The sequence below is a fragment of the Phalacrocorax carbo genome, chromosome 12 (genome assembly GCF_963921805.1).
Source record: "Phalacrocorax carbo chromosome 12, bPhaCar2.1, whole genome shotgun sequence".
NCBI classification, from domain to species: domain Eukaryota; kingdom Metazoa; phylum Chordata; class Aves; order Suliformes; family Phalacrocoracidae; genus Phalacrocorax; species Phalacrocorax carbo.
Genome location: NC_087524.1, coordinates 10,209,049 through 10,234,780, shown reverse-complemented (window position 1 = coordinate 10,234,780; position 25,732 = coordinate 10,209,049). Strand labels below are relative to the sequence as shown.

Below are 25,732 nucleotides of genomic sequence, written 5' to 3'. Positions count from 1 at the left end.
TTCTATAATCCACTTACCTCCACAGTGAGCTCTCCGTGACACTCCCCAAGTTGAAGTCGTAGAGCTTTGTCAGAATGAGAATCACCTAGGGAGGGGAAAGGGAGGGAGGAAGACAAAGGGAAAAGAAAGAGGGGAAAAAAAGAAAAAAAGAGTTTTCCTTTAGACTGTGTAATGATACACAAGGCATCTGAAATCACCAAAAGGGGGGCTTAGCATTTATCCATTAAAGTTGAGGTATTATAGGATCAAGTTTAAAAAAAAAAAAAAGAAAATCATTAGCTTAATACATCATGTAACCAGTAACGTTTATTTTAATCTCAAAATGTTTTGCATTTGAAATAAAACATGGAAACAGGAATTAATTGAGCACTGTGAGCTGCCCTCTCTATAACTAGAGAGGTCAGGGATGGAATCAGATGCGCCCTTGTCAACTCAATAGCCCAATCAGAAATTACAGTCAACTTTTCCTGTTTCTCAAGGTGCTACCACAAATTGGCGAGTGTCCATGAAAAGAATTGGCAAGTTTGTTTATGAAGATCCCCATCCAGCAAAAAACAGTCCATTTTCCCCAGAATGAGCTTTGTTGTTCTCTATCTGCTGTCACTGATTCCAGGAACACGGGAATTTCCACATGCTGTCACCTTTCTGCAGTGGTAAAATAGAGGGGCACAGAGTATGACACTCAGCTTGGGCACTGAGCAAGGCAAAACTTCAGCTGTACTTTTAGTGCTCAAGGTGACTCAGAGCCTTCAGGACACAATGACTAAATTTCTGGCAAGCCGCGAACACTGCCGAGTCATGCCCTTGCAAAACTGAGGTAGGAGGAACGGGGAGTTAAGCAGTACATGGGGGACCACAGGAGAATGTAACTTCCCTCCAATATCCTTGGTGCTCTGACATCAGATTTCATGAGTGAATGTAATCTTCCTAGTTACCAGCTACATTGCCCAATGCCCTTCTTTAGCAGAACAGCAGCTAGGTACTCCGATAACCCGTGAGCCTCTGTGCGAGCTCCCAGGCTCAGACGGGATGGGAACTTCTGCAGAAAGAATAGAGGTTCCTATTCTTAGTTAGGAGCGTTTGAGCACCTGCTCCTTGCTTTTTTAGCATAACGTCACACAATTAATTCCCTCGGATTCTACAGGACCCGCCTCAGGAAGAGCTCTGGAGCATCTTTTTATTTTGGTTGTGCTTCATTTTCGTATTTCAGCATTGTTTCCTCCTTGCAGGATTCAAGAACAGTCTAGTTTCCCTTGCATCCGCTTGGGCTGTGAAAGCATCTAAGGAAATTTTTAGTAAATACTTGGGGGGGCAGGGGTTGTTTTGTTTTGTTAACAGGTACTTCACAGTTTCGCTAAAAGATGGGTCCAAATGAGAGAGGTGACCCAAAGGGTTGGGTTCATTTAACATTATCCTATGCAACAAGGATCTTTTCTACTTCAAAAGCCACATCTCCCTCCCTCTTCCTCCTCCCACAGCAGTAAAGACCCACCGCACCTTTCATTTGGGTTTCCCAGCTGAAAGGCTGCTGGGTGAGGAGTTTAAAACTTTGCAGAAAAATGCCAAAGCATTAATCAATATCACAAAGGCTGCAGCAGTCGCTTACTGTCAGCATAATACCGGGAAGAGACCTGTTCAAATTGTAAGGGACCTTGGTACGTGACTATGCAGTCTGTACCCAACTTAATGGCTTTAGCATAGATGCTCTGAGCATCCCTTTCTCTACTGGATTCACTTTCCCCATGCCCGGTTGCATTTTGTCCCTTTATTTCCCCATGCAGAGACCTTTAGGAGGAAGATAAAAGCCAAGCTGCTTCCAGCAGGGTGTGAAAAGAAACCTGCCAGGCAGATTTGAGTCAGCATATGCAAGCCCATGTCAGCCTCAACCAGTGCTGTGCAGTGGGGAAATAAAGACAATATCCTTTTTATCGCAGCTTAAACCCTGCACACACCTTCCCCTACAAAGGGAGATAAGCCAGCTGCCAGTTGCAGCATCCAAGGTGTGCACACCTCCTCCCCTTACACCAGCTGAGGTAAGCAGTGCAGCCTGCTCCCAGCTAAAACCTGATGAGAGTGGCATTTTTAGGACATTCCCTATAGTCCTACAGGGGCCTAGACGGGATCCCTCTTGAGAGTCTCCAGGAAGCCATGCACCACAGCACAAGCCCTGCCCTTCCAGAAACGACACCTTCGTATTGCTCACAACTATGGTAGGTTTCACAAAGTTAGTTTTCCAATTTCAAAGCCTAATCACATTGAAGACAGCAGGATGACTTCTGCTGAGTACAGTGGCTCCTGGATCCAGCCCTAAACATATTAAATAAAATCTCCGTGTCAAATTTCAACAGAATAATTCTACCTTGAGTTGCAATTACAACTGAAGGCAGCGTCCATACTCTCCCAGCTCTTTGTGTGTCTCCCCCCAGACCTCCTGTGCCCTGTATATTTGAAGATGTTACTTATAAACCCTACAAACTGCAGGATAACACCAGCTTTACAGGAGTGGGTTGAATCCCACTCAGCTCCTGGGTATAAATCCACAGTAAAAGCACATTGTTTAGTATGGCTTTTCTGGATTTTCGCCCAAGACCACTAACAAAAAATCCAGCTTTGCCTGTTGTCAATGCATGGAAAACAAAAGCACGAGCATCCTTTTGCAGTTAAATCTCACAAAGGGTCCCAGGAAACAGCAGGAGTTGCCTGAGACAGCGGTAATACATAGTACAGTCACCTGCAGCAAGCTCTCCATAAAATCACTCACCACGTACACCTCAGCCACACAACGCTCTTGCACCATAACCCCAGGTGGCATCCACCCTGTCCCTACTTGATTTTGAGATAAGACACTTCAGATTCAATAAAGGTAACTCCTGCAATGGTTTGGGAGTTTGAAAACCAGAGAGGACTGGAGAGGCTCAACACACAACCTTCCCAAGAAAAACTGCGAAGGCACATTCCCCCACAGTGCTGCCTCATGAGACCACAGAGCAAACGTAACTACTAAGGAAGTGTCACACGCAGTTAAGACACAAATCAAAGCCTGAAAGGCACAGCCGGCTCCCGAGTTGTTTTCATGGCATGCTCTTGACACAGCATTGCAGAGGAAACTTCAAAGCATTTCAAGAGGCTGTTCTGAGGCCTCCACTTCATGTTGCCCCAACCATGCTAAGAAGAAACTAGAAGCAGAGATATCAGGAGCAGATGTAGGAAGTACCAGGTTTTCTAAGGCATTCTGTTACTTGAATGCTTTAGTTGAAAAAGAATGGAACCAAACATAAGGAAAATTGGACATTATTCCAAAACTGAATTCTGACAGAAGGAAAAAAAAGGAGAAAGGAAAAAAAACCTCATTGATTCAAGCTGAGACATTAGATTCAGATTTCTGCTTTGTAGCTGAAGAAACTTAGTTTGTTTCTGTCAACACTAACAAATGACTGTCTCTTTTCTGTGCCAGAGTAATATTGCATGAAAATCTTGACAGTTTTCATTTTAAAAGCTGAATTCAAGTGAATATTGGAGATTTTACATTTAATGTACTATTTCAAAACAAAAATAAACATTTTCTTCCCCTGAACTGAGAGAAATATGGAATCGCCACCCCATAGAAAATGCCCACTCTTCAACCTAAATTAAGATTAAAACATTTTGCTCTGGGGAACAGAAATAAAAACAAAAGAAGTTCCAAGTGATATGGATTCAGAAACAGCAAAAATTTACTTAGGCATTCTTTAATCAAAATAAAGAAAACACCCTTGCAGTGACAAATTAAACTGTTTCTGTTCATCAAACTAATCTCTTCAAGATTAATTTCAAGTCAGCTCAATGCTAAACTACACTTTTCTCTAGCGTCACACGCTCACTCCAAGGAGTACAACTCAGATGTGAAATTTCTCCATCTCCTATGGGCCAGGCTCCACACGGTCACACTGTGCTTCCCAGGACACCCCAGGGACAGGTGTCCCTCAGGGCACCAAGCAGCTCGTTCGGTTGAGAATGAAAAAAAAGAGAACCAGCCTGCAGAACACAGTGGGGAAATGGGCCAGGCTGAATTACAACTCCCTTAAGGCAATACAAACCCTCTGGAAAACGCAATTTCAAGCTGAGCTTACACAAAACTAAATGACCTGAAAAAATTCAATAAACTGTTTTGGTTTTCTAGACTGAAATGGGGACGAAGCAAGGATAATCAGAAAAAATATTTTTTTCTTTGGAAAGAAGCGTTGTTCCAGTCCTGCAAGAATTACCTTATGCACTTTATTTTACACACATGCCTCTCCACATCCAAATATTTTTGTTTTGCAGAAACTACACTGTCTGCTGAATACCCTGCTATAAGGCTTGCATGACAAAAATGCCAACTCTTGTCAAACATTTCTCTTCAATGGCTTATACTGCAATACAGATTAAGAGTCTCTGACACTGAGAAATCCTGCCACCTCACAGTATAGTATACTGAACCACTACATCCAGATTTAATCTGATGGACCACTTCTCTAAAACAAGGCCAAGCAGATCTCCAAGACTGCCCAATCCAACAGCCTTGTGTCTTGACACAATTTGGCTGGCATGAAAGCAGAAAAAAATGTAACCAGAACTGTTAGTGCAGGTTTCATTCCAGGTTGAAAACACATCCCTGGAGGGATCCCTGTTGTTCAGACAATTATTAGGAATCTCTGAGCCCATAAATCACAAAAGTGCTCAGAAGCTCATCGGAGTATTCAGTGGCATAACAATTTTCATGCCCATAAAATTTTACTATGAAGGAAAATTACTTTCATTCATTAAACCTTCCTCCAGATCTTGCCAATTCTAAACTGGCAAAGTGTTTTGCATATACCCCACAGTGGAATATATAAATGTTTCCCTCAAACTAGAGTGTAAAGGTGTTGCAGTTCCTTCAGCAGGCTGACAATGAACTTCAGGACAACCAAAAAGTGACACATCAAAGGCAGCCATTCCTGAACCAGGTGATGCTCATATTAGAGAGCTGAGAGAAGAGTACAGCAACCAGAGAGAACAGGTGATCATTTCAGGTAGACATCTGAAACACCAGCACTGATTCTCTTCATGAGATTCATCTCGTCTCTAAGTGATCCTGCTATATCAGCCCAGAGATTAACACAGCTCATCATTAGCACTGTCCACATATTTACAGAGAGTAATTAATAATGAGCAAAGGGACGAGCACTGGGCAGCGCATGGTGCAACAAAGTGATCATGGGCAGATTTACATGCGAAAAATGAGAGCTCTCTGCCTGCTAGCTCTGGCATGTCGGGGTCTCCATTTCCTGCCTACAGACCTATTTCCATGTTGTTTGCAACCTCTTCTCCTCTTCACACCAGCAACATGAAGCTCGTCTGCAATTTTTGTCTGCCTTTCCCCAATTCATATGAGAGCAACAGCACCCAATGAGTAAATCTAAACTGTGAACAGCCACAGGCTACTGGAAACCTGCATCAGTAAATTGCTCACAGCTGAAGACAAATTGGCTTAAAATGCCAGCAGCACTGCTCTGTGGAGGTCCCCAACTGTTTCTTTTTGGTTTGGGGTCTTTGGATTGGGGTGTTGGGTTTTTTTTGGTTGGGGTTTGTGGTTTTGGGTGTTGTGGGTTGGTTTTTTTTTTTGGTTTTTTTTTTTTTGGGGGGGGGGTGGGTGATAAGGCACAAAATTAATAATTAAAGATTAACAGATCAGCAAACTCGTAGAGTTATTTAGGGTGAGAAATTTGCTAAGGAAGGAGGTCTTTCATATAATCTCTGCATTCAAAGCTAACTCAGGCAAAAGCCACTAATATCAGCCTGATCTTTCCCACATAAATGCTCAGAAGACTGGGAGAAGGTCATTTACATGCTCAACATACATTTGTGTTTAACTGTGTGGTGAGTTGACTCCAGCCAGCAACTAAGCACCCACCCAGACACTCACTCTCTTCTCACCCCAGGGCAATGGGGGAGAGAACCAGAAGAGCAGAAGTGAGAAAAACTTGTAATTCCAGACACAGACAGTTCAATAAGTGAAAGAAAGAGGGTAAGGGAAAAAAGAAAAACACAAAATACAAAAGGCAGTCACTGAAAGATGGCTACTTTGGAAAGACTACTCCACAGTTGTTATTGCTAAGGATGATATTGCATGGGACAGAATACCTCTTTGGCCAGTTTTGGGTCAGCTGTTCTAGCTGTGCCCTCTCCCAAGCTTTTGACTGCCCCCAGCCTACTTCTAGGGCAGGCAGAGTGAGAAACAGAGAAAACTTTGACATTGTGCAAGCACTCCTCAGTTATACCTAAAACATGGGTGCGTTATCGACACTGGTTTAGCAAAAAATGCAAAACACAGCATCACATATGCTGCTATGAAGGAAATTTACTCTGTTCCAGTACAAGTATTTTCCTAGATCAAGGTACAGTGGTTCTCAAAAACAGCCACTATATCGCCCCAGTTTCACCAAAATCACTTCACACAAATACACCCCCACAAACGTATTAATGCATGTGTGTGACCACACTGCACAACATCACCATCCTCATTTATCCTGGAGGTCTAAGTGCAGTCACCAATACCCAAGAAGCATATAGCATTATTACAAAGCTCCCAGGTGAGGAATTTACATTCTACTGATGTTAACAGATTCTGCAAGCATCACCCTGTGAAACAAGGCAAGTAATGTCATCTTTGTTTTACTGATGAGGAACCAGAGACAGAGAGAGATTAAGTGTTTCTATGCATGGGAACACTCAGGAAGAAAAATCCAAACCAACTTTTAAGGGTTTGGTTCAATTCACTTTGCAAATACATCAGAAAAATCATATTAAGGACCACTTTATTCTGAAAGAGAGTCTCTGTCCAGGAATTCAACATAGCTGAAATTGATTATTTCAACACATTTAGTTAATTTAAGCTAAAAAGCATCACCTGGAAGATAAAGCACCAATCCAAGTTTACCCACAGCAACAGAATGATTCACAAAAAACGGAACACATATACCTTACATACCTATCTACCTTCTTTTCCCCTGCCTGGTGAGTGGAGCTGAAGAAAACGTATCTCCAGATACTAGTAGTTAAGGAATAGTACATCCTAAGACATGAGAAGAAAACAACAGAGGTACTAACAACAAACACAGGCCAAATCCTGCCCACTGGAAATCAGAGTGACAATTTCGCAAGAGTAAAGTGATGCCAACTTAAGCAGCAGCAGAGGACTTTTTAATTATTTTTTTAATCTCTAGAGAGATAAAAAAATGATCTGTGGGTGGCTTCAGGCAATGCAGGCAAAAGAACCCTCTGAAATTGAAAAAGACAAGTCCCAAGATTACACAAAAGCAAAACATGTTCCAGTGAACTTGAGATCTCTGAACAGCTGAGACTGTCAAATTTGTCCTCAAAACATGAACCAGTAACTAAAAGATAGATATCCTCCTTTAATCCTCCTTTGCCTGTGTTGCTTTTCTCTTCCCACTACAAAAACTGCCATGGTATGCTCTTTCTGTCCCCTGTCCTCCTCCCTTTCAGTGTAAATCAGACAGCAGAAAAAGTGGGAGCCAGAGAAGAAGTCTTCCCACGGATTCCCCAGGGACACTGGGGATAGATCACATTATCTTCACAGAAGAGCCCTTGGGATGCAAGCAGTGGTTTGAAATTCCCATTTACAGGGCTTGCAGTGAATGAACAGAATCTGAGGGGAAAAATAACCCAAAACCACAGTGCTTTGCAGAAAGAGCCAGCTCTGGGAAGCCCAGCTCCCTCTTCCCCTGCGATTACCACCAGCAGGAGCAGAGCAGGATTCTTGTGTGTTGGTTCTCTGCTTTGGCAATTCAAGGGCAAGCCCACCCTGTCAGGGAAAGAGCACCCGTTGACATCAACCTCTTCCAGTGTCAGACTTACTTTTCTGGGCTCACACAAATTTAGAAAGGATTTTGAATTGAACCACAGAGAGTCTCTCATGCTTTTGGTTTTACACATTTTGGTGCATAAGTGTAGTTTCACAGGTGCCTTGTACATAGAAGCCCTCACCATAGTTGTGAATGCAGCTAAACACCACCACCACCGTGAAGACTAATGCCTCCAGAACTCAGAGGAGGAATCTGACTATAACTTTTTACATTAACATGGGAAAATAAGTCAGATTCTCTGCCTCCCAAACCACAGATTCCAACTATCACCCAGATGAGGGGTATTAGCATCTGCAAGTCAGACACATTGCTCCTCCACCTCCACTACGCATTAAAAATTGGACAGTATCTCTCATGCAACATTTTTTCCAAGGAAATTGAAAAAAAATTATAAATCCTGCCTCAGTTTCAGCAAATATACCTGCTGCATACCTACGTGCTTACCTTTAGTGCGCACACCCACACAAAAAATTACAATTACATTCTTAACACCTCCTTCCTAAAGAAATAAAAGAAAGGCCTCCAGAAAAGTTATCAGCCCTTAAAAAGTGGCTGGATTCTATCCCAGAGGCTGCCACAGAGCCCTATACATAGCTACCAGGTCAGATCATAAAGCCTTTGTCCTCTTTGTCGGGGCAGGGGGAGGGTGTGGAAATCACTCCGTAAAAGCTAAGTATTATAATTATTAGCCACACAACATCAGGAGTGCCTGGGAAAGTCATGGTGAATTAGTCACCTTTTTAAGGACAGCAATAAAACACAGGAGACATTTAAGTAGAGTTCCAGGCCTTTATGAATAAACACAGTGGAGGGGAGGTGGACACACCACAACTATCAGCAGCTTACAGGTAGCACTAGTCAGAGAAGTCAGAGACAGAAAAGACGCCCTGCGTTATCTGATCCGTCCCCTGACAAGGCACAGTTGTGCTCCACAGAATCTTTTCCAGCTCTTCAGGATGGCCTTGCTGCACATAAACACACATTCCCACCAGAAAAGACATCTAGATTGCTTAAAATAACAGAAACCTGAGCTTTATTTCTGTGTAACTCAGTTAAACATAAATACAATCTCTCCTGGCAGGTAGTGATATGATTTAAGGGTCCCCTATCATACATTATAAGAGGTGATAGCAAAGAACTCATAATTTATTTTTATTGATTCAGCAGCCCATGCTGGATCATATTTCCCAGTTCTTCCCCTTTGCTAAGAAACTCCACCAAAGCCTTGGGAAATTTAATTTTGTCTTTATTTCCTCTTCTCCAACTTCCTTTTAAAGCTGCTGTGTGCACATCTCTACCTAAGTTCAAGAAGAAAATGAAAAAAGGCCCCCGTTACTTTGCTGGCTCTGTTCTTGTTCCAATTATCTCCTGATACTATCTGCAAACCAACAGATTTTGTGCAGCAATGTAACTCTGTGGAATCACATACGTGCTGGAGGGCTGTTTAAAGCTTCTGACAGGGGGACCTGAAAAAAAGGAATGACTTGAACTCCAGGTGTGGGTACACTACCCTCACAGTCTAACCAAAAAAAAAAAAATTAAGGCAGCACAGCCCTTTGAGATGTTATAAATTTCTAGGACAGGTGAGGGTTTCCCTTGAGGACCGAAGGCAAGACTGACTGGTTCCATAAAGGAAACTAAACTATGTGTGGAATTTTGTGTCTAAGCCATTTCTGAAGGGAAGAGAGAAAAAAGCTCCCATAAAGCCGATTTTTCAAGGAAATTCAGGCTGCTTATTATTCTTCCATTTCAGACTCCAGGCTTTACTCAGGAACTCACTCCTCACACACAGACACTTTCTCTCTTTCCCTCCTCCCATCCCCCACATAAGTACATATACATATATAAATATTACTGATCTTCCTCAGATTCCAATTAGCAACTCAAATAATTGGCATTGAAGAGAGCATTGGCAAGAGATTTCCTCTCTCCCTAGAGACAGGACATGGACTAGACAACCTGTTGAAGTCCTTTCCAGCCTCATATCTTTGACCCAGAGATTTACTTGTTCATGTGAAAATGCCTTACTGCTAGCTCAGAGGAACAACAGCAGGGAATTAGGTGCCATGCCACAGAAACACATGCCTATTGTGTTCCCTAAAACACAGAGCTTTGCCTGCAACATGACAGCAGGAGATGGGAGCTGGAGAAGCCACTGTGTCAGCAGTGCAGTGTGGTCACTGGCCTGGCAGTCAGAGCAGGGAAGGGCATCGGGGCCTCCCCACCCTATTTCCAGCTTTGATGCCATCTCACCCACACGCAGGGAGATCGATTTGTGATGGCAATGTTATTCTGAGACAATATTATTCAATACTGAATTATATTTCTCTGAGAAATCATGCTTCTTCCTCCAGGGGAACTAGTCCAAAAGTTGGAGCTTCCCAGATGTTACCATGAAAGGAAAGGATGTACCTGTTGGGAGACAAGCCTTTGCATCTGCTCTTAACAACCAGTTAAAAGACATTCCACTCCTGCCACTAGATCCTTATTATCAACAAATCCAAATACCTTAGACTTTGGCTTATTCCCTTCCTTGCAACAGCCCAGGGAAAAAAGGATTATTGCAGTTTGCCAGGTGATGAGTGTAGGCACAGGGTGAAAAAAGGCAAAATACACAAATTGTTCTGTTATGGTTACTGCAGGTACCAACGTCTTACATTTTCCCCCACATTTACTACTAGACCTTGAACAACTGTAACATCATTACTATAAACCCATGATTCAATCATAATTCTGTAAATATGCCTATGTAAAGTGTTTATAATTAAATAGTAGGGAAAGTAAAATATGGGAATCCTCACAGAAAGAATAAGATAAAAATATAAGTGATAGTTTAGAACATATGAGTAACTATCACAGGTAACTTGGGTCAGTCAGGCGGAGCAGGACACACAGGATCGGAAAGTGCTGGAGGTAAGAAACAAGCACGAGTAAGGGCTTTCCACAGACAAAAGGTCAGAAGCAATAGTTTGAGTGCTAACTAGCCAATTAACATATTTTTTACATTATTATAGATTCAACAAAGATGAAATGATCTGATTATCCTATATATTAAGGTAATAAAAATGTGGTCTGTCCAACTGACTGCACTCTTCTGACCTTGAGCCTATGTTTATGCAGAAGTTCATATCTGCAGATGCCAAAATCTACTTTAAAACTTAGTGGCTCAGCTGTGATAAGGTCAAACTCTGCCCTAGCAGCTCCTTTTCCTAGTGGTATTCCTTTGAACTAATCTTTACTCCTGACTTTAACCACTTTTATTATATTTCTTTTCATTTTCATTCTGTATTCGTCATGCGCATATGTTTCATCATCACTACAGTGCCTGAATTCCTTGTACCATAGCTACATGGCTTTTTTTTAATTACTGTTCTTTGTGTTGTATCATTAAGTAGTTAAGCAAAAATATTTTAATCTGTTTCTGTGAAAACACACTCTTTCGGGCCGATTTCCTTTCTTTGTTCCTGTTCAGAGCAGCTCCTTGCTTAAGCCAAACACCCCTGGAACCCTGATGTTATCCCCTATGAAGGGCAGTTGGTCAGATGAGAATACCTGTTAGCTCCATACTGCAACCCTCACGGCAGTACAAAACTTTCAGAAGGTTTGACCTTGTGAGATCACTCTCCTCCTCTGACCTAGGGATCTAAAAATCCTTTGTTTGGACCTGAAAAATTCTTGCCCTCTAGCTAACAGAGAAACTGAAGCAGTCTTCATTATCAAGCCACTCCCTATATCCTTCCTCACAAGAATCACGGTTATGATAACATGCTGACTGACATCTAAACTGGGACTGCTTTTAAGATCAGGATTTGGGATGCTATAACCCAAGAGATAGATCCCTTTCACTCTTGCATGACAAAGGATAGATTTAAACAGAAGACTCAGTGCTTTACTCTGCCAGCACCTGCCTCAGCTCTCTTCACCATCACAAGAATATCTGGGACCCAAATCCTGGAGGTAGAAAAGGGAGAAGAGAGAGAGCCTCATGTTTTATGAAAATACTCTGTAGCTCTGCAGGGTCTCCAGATGACCTTCAGGGAATTTCATGTACACGGGCTGTAGGGTTGTCTTGCACATTGCACTGAGATACCAAACACTGCCCACAACTGCAGAAGGGCTCTAAACAACATGAATAGTCGCACTACTATTCCCGCATTGGCGTGATCTCAGCTGAGCACCAGAAGTTTCTCAAAACTTTCAAAAATCCTTCTGCCCCTTGAGGAACATAACAGGGAATGACTGTGCAGCGAGACAAAGGAAGAATGCAAATTGACTAAACAAGATCTGTAATGGCCATTATGCAAGGTCTGTGATAGCTTCCCTTTACTATCTCAAGAGCCCCAGATTCCCATCAGAATAATCTCTTCTCTCCATCACCAATCACACCACAAGGTCCTGTCTTTATGAACGCCATGAAGTCACAGGAGCAGGACTCCAGACACTCCCCATCCCCTTGTCACTCCTTGCCATACATCCTCTCTAGCATCTGCTGTGACTATGCAATAAAACCTAAGACTGGCACCAGCTCTGAAACAAAAACATGGGCTGGAGACAAGCCAGGCACACCAGCTTGTCCTGTTTTATTAAAGCCTAGACCAGAAAGAATAATAGTCTCCAGTTGTCTCTGGATGGCAGTAAGGACAGAGAGAGGTGACAAGGCTTATCTGAAGGTGAAATTCAATCCCATTCTCACATGACATATGAGCACAAAATCTTAAATAGGGCACGAGGGAATAAATTTGCTAACTCCTTTTCAGGTAAAGCTAGGTCATCTCCACAAGTTCCAGTGCCAAGTTCTCTCTCTGTGCTGTGATCCTTCAGTAAACAAACCCTGGCCCTCTCCAAACTTCATGATATGATGGCTGCAAACCCATCATTAGGAATATTTCTAATAACCACAACAGACTCCAAAAGAGAGGACTATAACATAAGCTAAATCCAAAAGTCTCCTGTTCTGCCTTTGTGACTATGCAGAAGTTCATCAGGACAAGTACCTGCACCAAAGGGATGTCTTGATTTCAGCTGGGATAGAGTTAATTTTCCTCCTAGTAGACAGTATGGGGCTGTGTTTTGAATTTGTGCTAAAAACAGTGTTGATAATGTGGAGATGTTTTAGTTGTTGCTAAGTAGTGCTTACACTAGTCAAGGATGTTTTCAGCATCCTATGCTCTGCTGGGTGCACAAGAGGCTGGGAGGGGACAGAGCCAGGACAGCTGACCCCAACTGACCAACAGGATATTCCACACCATATGACATGTCATGCTCAGTATATAAAGCTGGGGAAGGAGGAGGAAAGGGGGGACACGTTTGGAGTGATGGCATTTGTCTTCCCAAGTAACCGTTACACATGATGGAGCCCTGCCTCCTGGAGACGGCTGAAGACCTGCCTGCCCATGGGAAGGAGTGAATGAATTCCTTGTTTTGCTTCGCTTGTGTGCATGGCTTTTTCTTTACCTATTAAACTGTCTTTATCTCAACCCATGAGTTTTCTCACTTTTACTCTTCCGATTCTCTCCCCCGCCCCACCAGGGGGGAGTGAGCGAGCAGCTGTGTGGTGCTCAGTTGCTGGCTGGGGTTAAACCACAACAAGGGGGACTGAAGTTCAAAGCCAAACAGCAACATGCTTTTCATGACTAAATCTTGAGCTGGTGAAGGATCAGAGCTCCAAATGTTACCAGAGGATGAAGCATAGTGTGGACCAGAGGATGGATACAGGCTGATGGTGTCAGGCTGTCAACTCTGCATAGGTTCTTTGTCTTACCTGGCAAGCTGCACAGGTAGGAAGAGGTGAGAAGCAAGTCTTTTGTGTAGGTGTGACAGACTAAAGAACAGATCCAAAGGCCCGTTTTGCCTTTGCTGTTTTATGATTGTTCTTTCACAAGGGTGATCATCTACAAAGTACTTCTTATAAAGCACCTCCCACAACAGAAACATTTCTCTGGGCCTTTCTACAGGCAGGACTGACTGCAACTGCTCCAACGATAATCTTCAGCAAACCTAGTTACTGGAACAGTGTAACCTGTTGTAAATTCAAATCTACAACACAGCAGAATGAAGGTACTCTCCGCTCCAGCCTTTCAAAAGGCAATTGATGCAAGTCTCTCCAGTAACTACACCTGCACAACACTGATTCTACCAGCTCCACAGACCCCCCACAAGACTAGGGCAGACAGAGCAACTCTTATCAGAAAACTGATGCTACAACAAACTGGCACCAGGGGCTCAGCCTTGAACCAGGCTGTCAGAGCACCACAGAGCCCCTCACTGTAACAAAGAGCTCAAGTCATCTCTAATGGACTGTTGCATTTTGTTTTTCTTAAAGCCCTAGGTCTTGGAGGCCAGTGATGACTTAAACCAAAACAAAACATCAAAACAAACCCCAACCTCAGTTCCTACTTTCTTTAATTCAGAGGGTGACTATTAAAATACACTCAGAACTCCTTTTAAAGTCTTTGACTTCTACTTCCCAAAATAATGCATATCTCATATACTTTTTTTTTTTTTACACACATATAGAGACAACTGTCTAGCTACACATCTGGTTTTAACCATAGAGGCAGCTACATAATGGTTTTAAATTCCATTTCACTATTTTTTTTCTCTCCCCAAGAAAGAAGACAGAAAATTGACTTTGGATGTTTTAGATGCCTCAAATTAGCAATGCTACAGTCAGAATGGCAAAGAGCACTCTTGAACAGCTATTGCTAGTACTTGCAGGTGTCCTGAGCCCTTCACATTCAAGAATACTGAATTTACATTCAAACATAAAGGAAAAATAAAACCAACTTGATTCACGCGCTCTTACATCAAGAGAACAAGGGGTATTTTTAGACCAACAGCTTAGCATTCGCAGCACGTGTGGCATTCTTGATTAAACAAGAGATCTGCACGAACATAACAAACCTGTAATTTTATTGGCCAAGCACTATGGAAACAATTTAGAATACACGATTGCAATGTTAAGCAAACTGCAGCCCATGTATAACACCCATGAATTATAGCAGTTTGGCAATGAGCTGACCAGTTGCTTCTCACGGCCTTTAATAACAATCATCCACATCTTCACAGCACAAAAGAAATTAGAGATGCAAGAGGCCTATTAGCTCATCCAGAAAATACAGGATTGTTCCCTATGGGATAATTGCTAATACTCTGTCCCAAGTAGATTTAAAGCTGTAAAGCAAGGTTGCCTCTCTAGCAAGATTACTGAGTGGCTTGAGAACTCAGTCTCATAAAGCTTTTCCAGACATTATATTTAAACATTCCCTTTCTTTAAAAAGGTTAAAGCTTGTCCAACGACCTTAGTCTCCTTTGGATTCCCCTTTATAGTCAGTCAAGAGAAGAGAGAGTTGGTCCCTTTTTGCTACAAAGCAGCAGCATATAGATTCTGACCTTCTTTGGCTAATAGCCTTCACAAACAGTTCTCCCCTCCACCCAACTAGTCCTTGCCAGCTCTTGTCCATAACAGTGCCCTCAGCACCACCTCTTCTTCCCTTGGCTCCCTACACAGGTATGTAGACTCACGCTCCCCTTTCCACCTTTGGCCATATACGCATGTAGGGATATCACTCTAAATATTCATTCAGTAAATCAGATCTTCCAACTCACTGAAGTGTCCCATTACGCATCTGTCCACTTCAGCCATACCTCAACAGGGACATGTGGCAACACCACCAGCCCAAGGACTGGCAGCTCCCGTGCACGGGACAGTACCTCACTGTGTCCTGTGCTAGGGCAAGGGCTCTGGCACAAGGTTGTGTATAGTGAGATGTCCTTGCTACAGTATCAGTCATGGGTCCAAATACCAAGCTGTATTTCCACTTCTCAGTAAATCTTCATGCACTCATCAGCCCCTTGGCGAGTCCAGAGTGAACAGAGAACTAATACATGTACAAGAAGAACTCCGATGTGCCTGAGAGGGAGGGAGGAAGGAAAGGGATTAGGAGATTTGCAGGCATAAGAAACATAACAACTATACCACAAACCAGACTAAATCCAAAGTCTTACAGGTGTAACAGTCCAGCACCCAACATGATGGCATCTTGCTTCGTGCCTAGGAGAGTCAGTAATGCCATCGTGAGAAATTTGTGCGTAAGAGTGGAAACAGCAACATTTAACACTAACCAGAATCTCAACAGATCCAAAGTGATGAAACCAAAAGTGTTCAGCCTGTACATGTTAGGTCAGTAAATATTATCTTCTGCTTTTTAAAAAACAAGAAATGAGAAGGTGAAAGGGTTTTCCAAATGACAAGACAGAGCTGGAACTCAGGAGAAGGTACCCCTTGACCCCAAGCATTCCATGAAAAGCCCTTTCAAACTACACCAAGTTACCAGCAGATGGGTAATGACCCCAGTAACAGCTTTGAGAAGTTTTTCAAGCCAAGGACAAAGGAAAAGAGCATGTACAAATCAAGCATCTTGGGTTTTGCATCTCTGACTATTTCCCTGAAAGAAGTTTCTTCTGAACTTGCTTCTAACACTCTTTCAAAACCTCTAGTTAAAACGAACATACTCATGGCTGAGAAACCCTCTGGGATTTCCAGCCACTTGATCGCTTCTCTTACACACGCTACAAAATTCCCTGCTATTAACTGAGTGGTTGCTAATGTTGGTCATATTATTCTTGTTCAGTACAAACATTCAATAAGTGCCCTAACCACTACTCTAACATAAACCCTGATCTCTACTATCTTTGATATTCAGAGACATTTGTCAAATAGTTGAGCAAGCAGGATTTCAACCAGCCGCCTGCATACACACACTCCATGAGCTCATTACACTATCATAGGAAGGCAGGACTACAAGCGACAACATTTTGTCTAGAGCAATACACAGAATCTCATGTGTCCCCACCCTGCAAATCGCAAGATACTTCTCAACTCCTCTGAACAAACTTCAGACCTTCACTGCAAAAGCCAAAACAAACAAAATCCCACCAAAAAATCTTGTAATGTACCATATAGGAAGACAGGAAAAGAAAAGTCAAGGGCACTGCCACTGTCCTCCATCCTTGCAATAATGAGGAGTCTGAGAAATGCCAAGATGATTGTCTGAAGTGGACCACAGAGAGCAATAAACCATGTCAGACACATGGAAGCTCTCTGCTCCCTAACTGAATGAGGAGACATTTTTTAAATATTCTGCTATTTTAACACGTTTTTCAACATACATTTTCACAATAACAATTGTTAGGCATTTGGCTTGTATTAGCATTTTCAGACAGAGATCAGGGCACCCAAAGAAATAAGATTTATAAAGAACTAGAGCAGAACTAACAGTTCTCTATTATAGAGTTCCCCTGTTCCACTCAGAAAGTGACCATGTTACAGTGAAGAGTGATGCTTATATCTCTAACAGGGTACTATAAAATCCTTCAGGATGAAAATCGCAAAGAAGCATCAATTGATTATTTCTGTCACAAGAAAAAAAATACAGTTTGAGGATGTAAGAGGAAGTTCTTTTCAACCTGAAGAATTACCTTCCTTTTGGGAAAGACGAACTACCCATAATGACAGAGGAAAATCTTTGGAAGTGGTAGCAGAAAAAGACATTAGAAGTGGCAATCACCATGTCAGACACACTACACTGCAGGGAAAGGGAAGAATGGCCAGATAATGAAATTACAGAGCATTGAAAATGTCAAAGAGCGACAGAGCTCTACCATCATTCATGGGTTATATGAGGCATTAACATGCTGATATCCCATTCCAATGACAAAGATGGCAACAAGAACAGTAAATAGTCCAAAATGAATCTGTTGCTGAGACCAGGAATTTAATGAAACAGGGAGACGGGCAGAAAATGAATCTTACTTTCACAGTGCAGCCTTCAAGCTGGAATGTACTGGCCCTGTTCCGAAATAGTAATAGCTCAGAGATGCATTATTTGACTTCCCTTATCTATGATCCCCCTATACTTATGAGCCATCATCACAAAAAGGGGTATCAAGTCTCACTAACAAACACCAACCTTGTTGGCCGGCAATGACAAGCTGCACCAAGGGAATTTACAGTGAGGTATAAAGGAGGGGGAAAAGTCCTTCACAATTAAGATGATCAACTGCTACGTCAGGGGCCCAGGGAAGCTGGGGGATCTCTGTTCTTGGAGGTATTCAGAACTTGGCTGGACAAAGCTGTGAGCAATTTGATCCAACATCACAACCGAATCCAGTTTTGAACCTGTTCTGAGCAGGAGCTGGACCAGACCACCTGCAGAGCTTCCCCTCCCCCCATCTAAACCACTCTACAATTTAACGAGTTCTGCTGTCTTCAAATAGAAACACCATTGATCAATATGAGTAGCACAAGCAATCACGCAGCAGTAAAGCCAGAGGACCCTGTGTCTATCATGCAATGCAGTTTTCTAACTTGCTTAAGATAGTTGATCACCACAAAAAAAAAATCCTCTATCGCCATTCCTCCTATTAAAAAAAAAAAAAGACAAGTCAAGGTGAGTCAAAATGTACAGTCTGTTTATGGAAACCCACTTCTGGAGACTGGAGTCTAGTAGGTTGTAACAAATGCAAATGAATTATCAGATCCCAGACAGCTCCATGTGGAGCCAAAATGTACACCTCTACACGTCCTCTCCAGATATGGCAACGCAGCAGGGCAGGGCCGCACCATCCCAGCAGTACCACAGAAAACAACTAAGGTTGTGCTAGGACCATTTCCCCTGCAGTGTGAGACTGCAGCAGAAATTCTGCACTGTACACCAAAACTCCAAATTCTGAGGTTCTTCCTAGGTCTGGTACAGAAATGGTCCTAATAAACTCTCCTATTGGAAGGCTGGGAGCAAGATGCCTTCAAAAGGTCTGATAAGGTCAGAGCTAAAGAGCAATTGATAAGGCTACCTGGTCTCCACACTGGTTTCTTACAGAGCTTGCATTTTCTGTTTCAAAATTGTGTTTCAGAACCAAGTTCACCTAAATGTAATCAGGAAAAAATCTTTGAAATATAAAAAGCAAAATGAACAAAAAGCCCATTCACTTAATTTAATCTAGAAAACGTAAACAAAGTTGTTTCCTCATTCCATCAAGCAGATGCAATTTTAATTTCAGATCATTCAATATTTTTACTATAAACAAACAAAAATATTAAGCATGGGAAAAGAAACCCTTGGAAACACTACCTCTTGTCACATATAGTATGTTCCTCCCTCTCCCTGCTGGCCTATATCTCATCTAATACTATAGTTTTCAAAGGCTGCTAGAATTCATTCTGCTAAAGGTGGGCAATAAATGAGGCTTTGCAAAGTTCATATATTCAGTAAGCACAACTATCTGGACACCTGTGCACAGGGGTGATTCACTGAGGTATGTGTAAGGCAAAAAAAAGGCCCATCCCTACCAATTTCAGGAAGGCCAAGTTTTCACCACAGATTATTGGCAGCCAACCTGCCAAACTTAACCAGCCTGTGAATCAGAAATCTTTCCACCCACAAGACCATCATTCCTTCCTTGCTACGCAAGTGGATTTTGCATCATGCCCAGAAAGCAAAGTTCACCTGTTGCCCAATTAAGGTGTGGATAAGATCTATCATGTCACCTCAAGGTATTCTTAACTATGACCATCTTGTTCATTACAAGGACATAATGTTCTCTCTCCACTGAGCGGTAGCCATGGATCATGTGGCAAGAGGCGGCCTTGGAGATAGGTAGATGGATGTCCAACCATTGCAAGCTTCATGGTCATCTAACCAATGCCTTATGGAGATCTAAGGACAGACAGTACAGACCTTGGCTATGTTTTTGTGACTCAAAGCCCATCTGCCACAGCAGCAGAACAAATGAACAATAGCCAGCTTTGAACTGCAGACTACTCTCTTGATTCTACCTGAAGTGTCTCCCAGCAACATCCAGTACTGGGTGAGGCAGCACTTACCTGCCAAAACACATCAGAAAGAGCAAACTGCATCTTTTGAACCTAGAAGCTGTTTCACATTCCACCTATTGCAACTCACTGCCCCCTCTACAGGAGTCACTCCTGGAATCTGGACAACACACAGATTTGTCTCTGAGCCTTGCCTTTATAAAGCACTTGAAGTGACTGCTCAACATGGGCACTATGTCAGAAGAGGAATCTGTGTTGAGACTGAATAAGCTGAGTTTCCTTTAAAGTCAGATCATACCTGTTTTGCCACTGTGTACTTAAAGATGCTGCACAACTCAAGATTACTCTGGAGCTACCCTATAAGGAACGTAGCACCTAGAGATGCAGAGTCTGGACACTTCAAAATGTAGACAACACAGACAACAGCACTGTGCATTGACAATTTCAAGTTGTTTCTAAAAGTTGTCATTAGAAGGGGAATGTGAAGTCTCCTCTGTCTTGCTCTTGTCTGATTTCTTACACAGATGTTCTTCTAAGTGAGGACTTGAGGTACAGCATTACTTTCCTGCTAGTTAGTAGCATTGCTATCCTGCACAGAGCTGTCGTGTGCCCAGCCCACTGGGGCCGTAGTGGCTGGCTGACTTCACAGGAACGTCAGAGCACGCTAACACTACCTGTACAGTGTGCAACTACAGCCTTAGATGGAGGCGACATGGCAGAGAATGAAAAAAAATAAGCAGAACTCACAAAGGGAGGGATTTCACAGTGCACAGTTCCAGCTTTATTACACTTAAATGTAATGTAATGTAATGTAATTTATTACATTTAAATGTCAGGAATGAGCTTTGGCAGCAGGCACCTGAGAAAAACTGAGTCTAACAGCTTAAAGAGTTACCTCCAACTGCTATACACTGTTACAGTTTAGACATCCCAAGTGCCTTTTGCTTGCCCCAGCTACAAGGCAGTAAAATGAATTAATATTTTTCACCAAGCCTGGACTAGGATACTACACTCCCAAAGTGGAAATACCAGCAGATCCAGTGGACATCTAGGAATTACCCGACTCTGAACAGAAGCAGCTGGGAAGGCAGAAAGCTGAGCCCCACCTGACTCCACCTCTGAGCTGTGCTCCACTAAGGTCAGCTGAAGTGCCTCACTGGTCTCCCACCTCTTGCTGTCTTGACATTGCTCAGCTTTCCTCCCCAGCTGGAAATTCAGAATCCTGCCTCCACCTCTGCCCCCACCCCTGCCCCCACACAAGAGCAGTCTCCATTTCTCTCCCTGCTCTATGTAGCTTAATCCATTCCTCAGTGCTGCTTTTCCTGCACAGCCTACTTAAGCTTGTTTTTCTTATCATTCTTCCTGCAGTCTGAAGTAAAGATGCAATCACCATAGCTGTGGTGTTATCCTCCAGAAATTACTTTGTCACAGCGAAAAGTGCAAAAACACAATTACTTGCTTTAGCTACAGTGGCTTAGAGGGACCCAGTTCTGAAGTGCTTCATACTTTCCAGGAAAAGACTGAAAACTCGTACCTATACGTATAGCAATCAGAAAGTACTTCTACACTTCCTTAAAGAAAACCCATGAAAATGATACCAGGTCTTATCTGCCAGAATTATATAGTACGTCTGTCTCAAAAGTGTACCTGTAGTTGTATCAGAAAATATGTGACAAGCCACCCCAAAGGTTCTTGTTATTTAACAAGCCTGAAGGGAAGGCCAACTAAACATCAATTCTTGCAAATCAAGTTGACACTGATAGAGAGATGCAATTGGAACGGAAACCTACTGCCACTACCACAACAAATAACAAAACTGGATGATCACTGAGGTTTGGAAGCATAGAACAATTGAACTGGTGAGATCTGGAGAAGCCGTCTAACCAATCTCCATTCCCCAGGCAAGATCAACTTTCTCTGAATCACTCCCAAGAGGTATTTGTCTAGTCTGTTTAAATATATCTGATGCCAGAAACACTACAACCTCCAAAGGATCTATACCAGGCTTTACTCACTTTACCATTATAAACCTTTTCATATGAACTACCCTTCTCTTTCTTGCTGTATTTTAAGCATATTATTTCTCATCCAATCCTTCGCAGATATAAGGAAAAGACTATTACCTTCAACAACTGCCTTTTACATTCATTTTATTATCCCTCTTCAGTTTCCTCTTCCTTAGCAAAACAACTCTCATCCATTCAAGATTTCCCTGTAAACCAGGTTACGCTGTTGTTTGAGCATCTTCATTCTTCTCTTTCAGGTTCTCTCAAAATGACCTTTAACTTTCTTTAAGTGAACTTAGACTGGCCACAGAGCTAATGCTGAGGCCTTACTTGGCTGAGCATACTGCAAGGGTTACTCTGTGTATCATGCAGGCTATATGTAATCCTGCTCATTGAAGCAGCAGGGGATTTGCTTCCTGGAAACACTCTCTCCCCCCTGCCCCAAGACCTTTCCTCAGTGCACTGTGGAGTTTGGTTGCTAAAGGAGAGACTGACAAGAATAAGCGCAAGCTAGGGGAAAGGAAAAGTTGGAGTAAATGTTTGTGTATTTGCTGACAGGCCAGAGAAGGTAACATTGTCAGGACTGCTGTGCAGAGGGAGAGAGATTTTCAGGAGCTGACCACTTCTCTTACAACAGAAGATGAACACACCTCTGGGATGGGACAAAGAAAAGAACCAGCTTAGTAAGAGGTGGGAGGGTGAAGCAAGGCAATATTAGTCTAGTAGCATGAGCGAGAATCAAATCCAGCCTGGCTTTGTGCACTAAGCACATAGGAAAACTACATGCCATGAGAGAGTGTACTAAGGAAAAAGAAAATCAAGCACACTGCATGCACAATGCAAAAGGGCCTGACCCACAAACTTCAAAGGAGGAAGCCCACTTCCTAGCGTTCAGGGTATTAAATAGGGTTCTGTTACTAACCCCTTTCTAATACAATGAAGCAGGATTCATGTTTGACCTGCTTGGTTTCAGAAGTAAAAGATGACAGAGTGAAGTCTGCTGGTCTAAGTGGCCCAAAAGAAAAGCCACAGGATGCAGCAGAAGAGCTATGGGGTTCACATGCAAGCAACTGAGAGACCAGTCTAGACTTTTGTTCCTCTTCTCCCTCCTCCAGCCCAACCTGACTCCATTTCAGTCCTCAATTAATATTTTAATGAATAAATTCAGTGCCACATAATTGCACAGATATTTCAGCAATGGAATTAAAAGAATACCTCTCAAATATGGCAGGCATCAAGAGTCACTGTCACCCTATCTTCACATGGAAAGGAAGCAAGAAGGCAGGAAGTGACAGGAAAACACAGCCACTGGGCAAATAAAACAATCAAAGACAAGATGACAATGATAGAGAAAGAGCAGAGAAATAGCTGGATTATGATCCAGTATGCCAAACTCTAGAAAGGCCAAAGCAATTTCGTCATTAACAGAGAAGACAGTGCTTCCTGCTATACAGCCCTAACAAATCTGTGTGGTATAAATGCAATTTATGTGGAGTATAATGTAGTTAATTTATCCCCATAAAGGAAGGCGACACTGTAACTCACTAGACAGGTTCTGGTTCTTACCGTCACTTGTGGTGATAAATTTAGCATAAGTTTCTATACCTCACTCTTCATATCTGGGTAGCCTAAGCTGTTCAGACACTAACCTTAGTGTCACAGTCTCTGTGGCAATCTCAGAAATGACACATATCCAGCCCTATTTTTGTAATTATGGTGTTCTCCTTGTTTTTTTTTTCTCTTCCCCTCTCTGGTGCTCATGAAAAGTGCCAGTTTGACAAGACTAGAGGAAAAACCATTTATTTGCCATCACAACAGATATGCAGCACAGGGAAAGGTGCTTATGCATTGTTCCCTGCCAGTGTGCATCAGCCTTGGCTCAAGGGGACCCATCTCCAAGAGTAAGAGCCCAAATCAAATTTTCATGACCGTTCAGAGTCAGCCTCTCTGTTGACACCAACCATTGCCAGCTATTGCTACCAACTGCACTGGTACGTTCTGTCACACGAATGTCTATCCAGTAGGAAATGGACCCAAACTACTCATATCAGCCAATCTAAGACACTCCCTTATTTCCATTTCCACAAAAACCTTGCTTTCATCAGCAAAACATCTGAAGCTGGTATTTTTTTCTTTCCATATGGATGCTGTGTCCATTCCTTGAACCCCTAGGCTGCAATTATCCTGGGCACACAAGGCAGCCACACAGAGGGAAGGTGTAATCTTTCAGCAGTAGAGGTAGACAGGAACTCTTAACTTATGTTTTAATTTTCATACACACATCAGGGCTTTTAAAAGTATTTGTTTATAACAAGAATATTTCTGTTACAGCTTTACAGATACACGTACATCTACTGGAAGAACCTGGGGTACATACAAATGCATAACAGTATTTATTGTTGTTTTAAACATGTACGTACTTATGTATCTGCCAAATAACGCCATTCAGAAGGAAAAAAAAAAGCCATGTTAGTAGACTTAGAAAAGAGGAGAAAGGAAAGTAATGAAAGAAAGGAGTCCAAAGGAATACTTCATAGTTATCTTTTTCCAGGTTTTATGAAGTATTAAAGTTCCAATGTAGGTATTTCTTTTTCTTAACAAAAAGTAAAATGAAACTAGAAAATTGCATCACATAAATCCATAATGATAACAAGCCTGAAAAATGGTATCATTGTAACAGATCCTCACTACATATTTAAGACTGTAATTCCATAGGAGACTTCTTGCACTCTCCTTTTCTTCCTGTGCTGCAGCTTTTCCAGAGCTGTATAACAGTATATGTGATGGTTTAGCAAAAGCTGCTGCTTTACCAGCTAGCTGAATTTTAACCTGCACAGAGGGAAATCACACCTAAAATCATGGGGGATAAACTTCAATTTTCACCATGTGAATGTTTGTAGTTTCAAGCAAAAAGAAATTGCGATCTCTGAGCAGCAAAGGGCCACTGGAAATAGAGGACCCGTAACAGTTACTAAAGGTCTCATTTTTAACATCTGACTTTGTTTAGAGTAATGTGCAGAACAGATTTACTAAGAGGTCAAGCTGCTCAAAACCCTGAGGTTGACAACTCCACATGTATGCATTAAATTCAGTGTATGCGTGGCATTTATTTGCTGTCCTGGCTGGTAAGAAACGACTTATAATAGGAGGAGTTCATCTGAAACCTTCCTGTTTCTTTATACACTCCCTTGCTTCACATTACAGAAAGAAATAAATCATACCAAGTTTAGTAGTCCAAGTTCCCCAAAAAGCTCTTGCTGCTGAGAGCAAGAGCACGTTTTCAGAACGACAACAGGCTGGTGGGCAACAGGCAGCAATGAAACAGGTACTTTGCAACAGCAGTGCCAAGTAATGGGAAGAAGTTTTGTAGTTTCCCCGTGGAGCACTCTGAACTGTTTTGCCCTTCTTTCCTGTTGTTGGCTCTTCTCTGCTTTGGCAACAATGACGTTTTTTGCTTATTCTCACCCTCTGCTGCTTCCACTCACATGCTCCCTTCACTTGTGGAGGAAAGTCCTAGAGGACTTACATCCTCCATCTCTCTCCCCTCTCTCTTTGCAACTGTTTAAACTAAATGTCTGTACTTTTCATCCTAAAGCCCTCCAACCCTCTAAATCCTACCTGTTTCATAAGGAAAGGCTGAGAGATCTGGGTTTGTTCAGCCTGGAGAAGACAAGACTGAGAGGCAATCTTATCAATGCTTGTAAATATCTGAAGGGTGGGTGTCAGGATAATGGGGCTGGACTCTTTTCAGTGGTGCCCAATGACAGGACGAGGGGCAATGGGCACAAGTTGGAACACAGGAAGTTCCCCCTAAACATGAGGAAAAATGTCTTCCCTGTGCGGGTGCCAGAGCAGGGGCACAGGCTGCCCAGGGAGGTTGTGGGGTCCCTTCCCTGGAGACATTCACACCCTGCCTGGGTGTGTTCCTGTGCCCCCTGCTCTGGGTGTGCCTGCTCAAGCAGGGGGGTTAGACAGGATGATCTCCAGTGGTCCCTTCCAACCCC

General features: G+C 42.6%; 1 protein-coding gene across 1 annotated transcript in view; it reads right to left on the bottom strand.

Annotated features, from left to right (window-relative positions):
* Positions 1–25,732, bottom strand: part of SORCS3 (sortilin related VPS10 domain containing receptor 3) — a 317,833-nt gene that overhangs the window by 209,793 nt on the left and 82,308 nt on the right. The window contains exon 2 of the mRNA XM_064464110.1: positions 18–85. Coding sequence (XP_064320180.1) covers positions 18–85 — 68 coding nt within the window. The remainder of the gene's footprint in view (positions 1–17; positions 86–25,732) is intronic.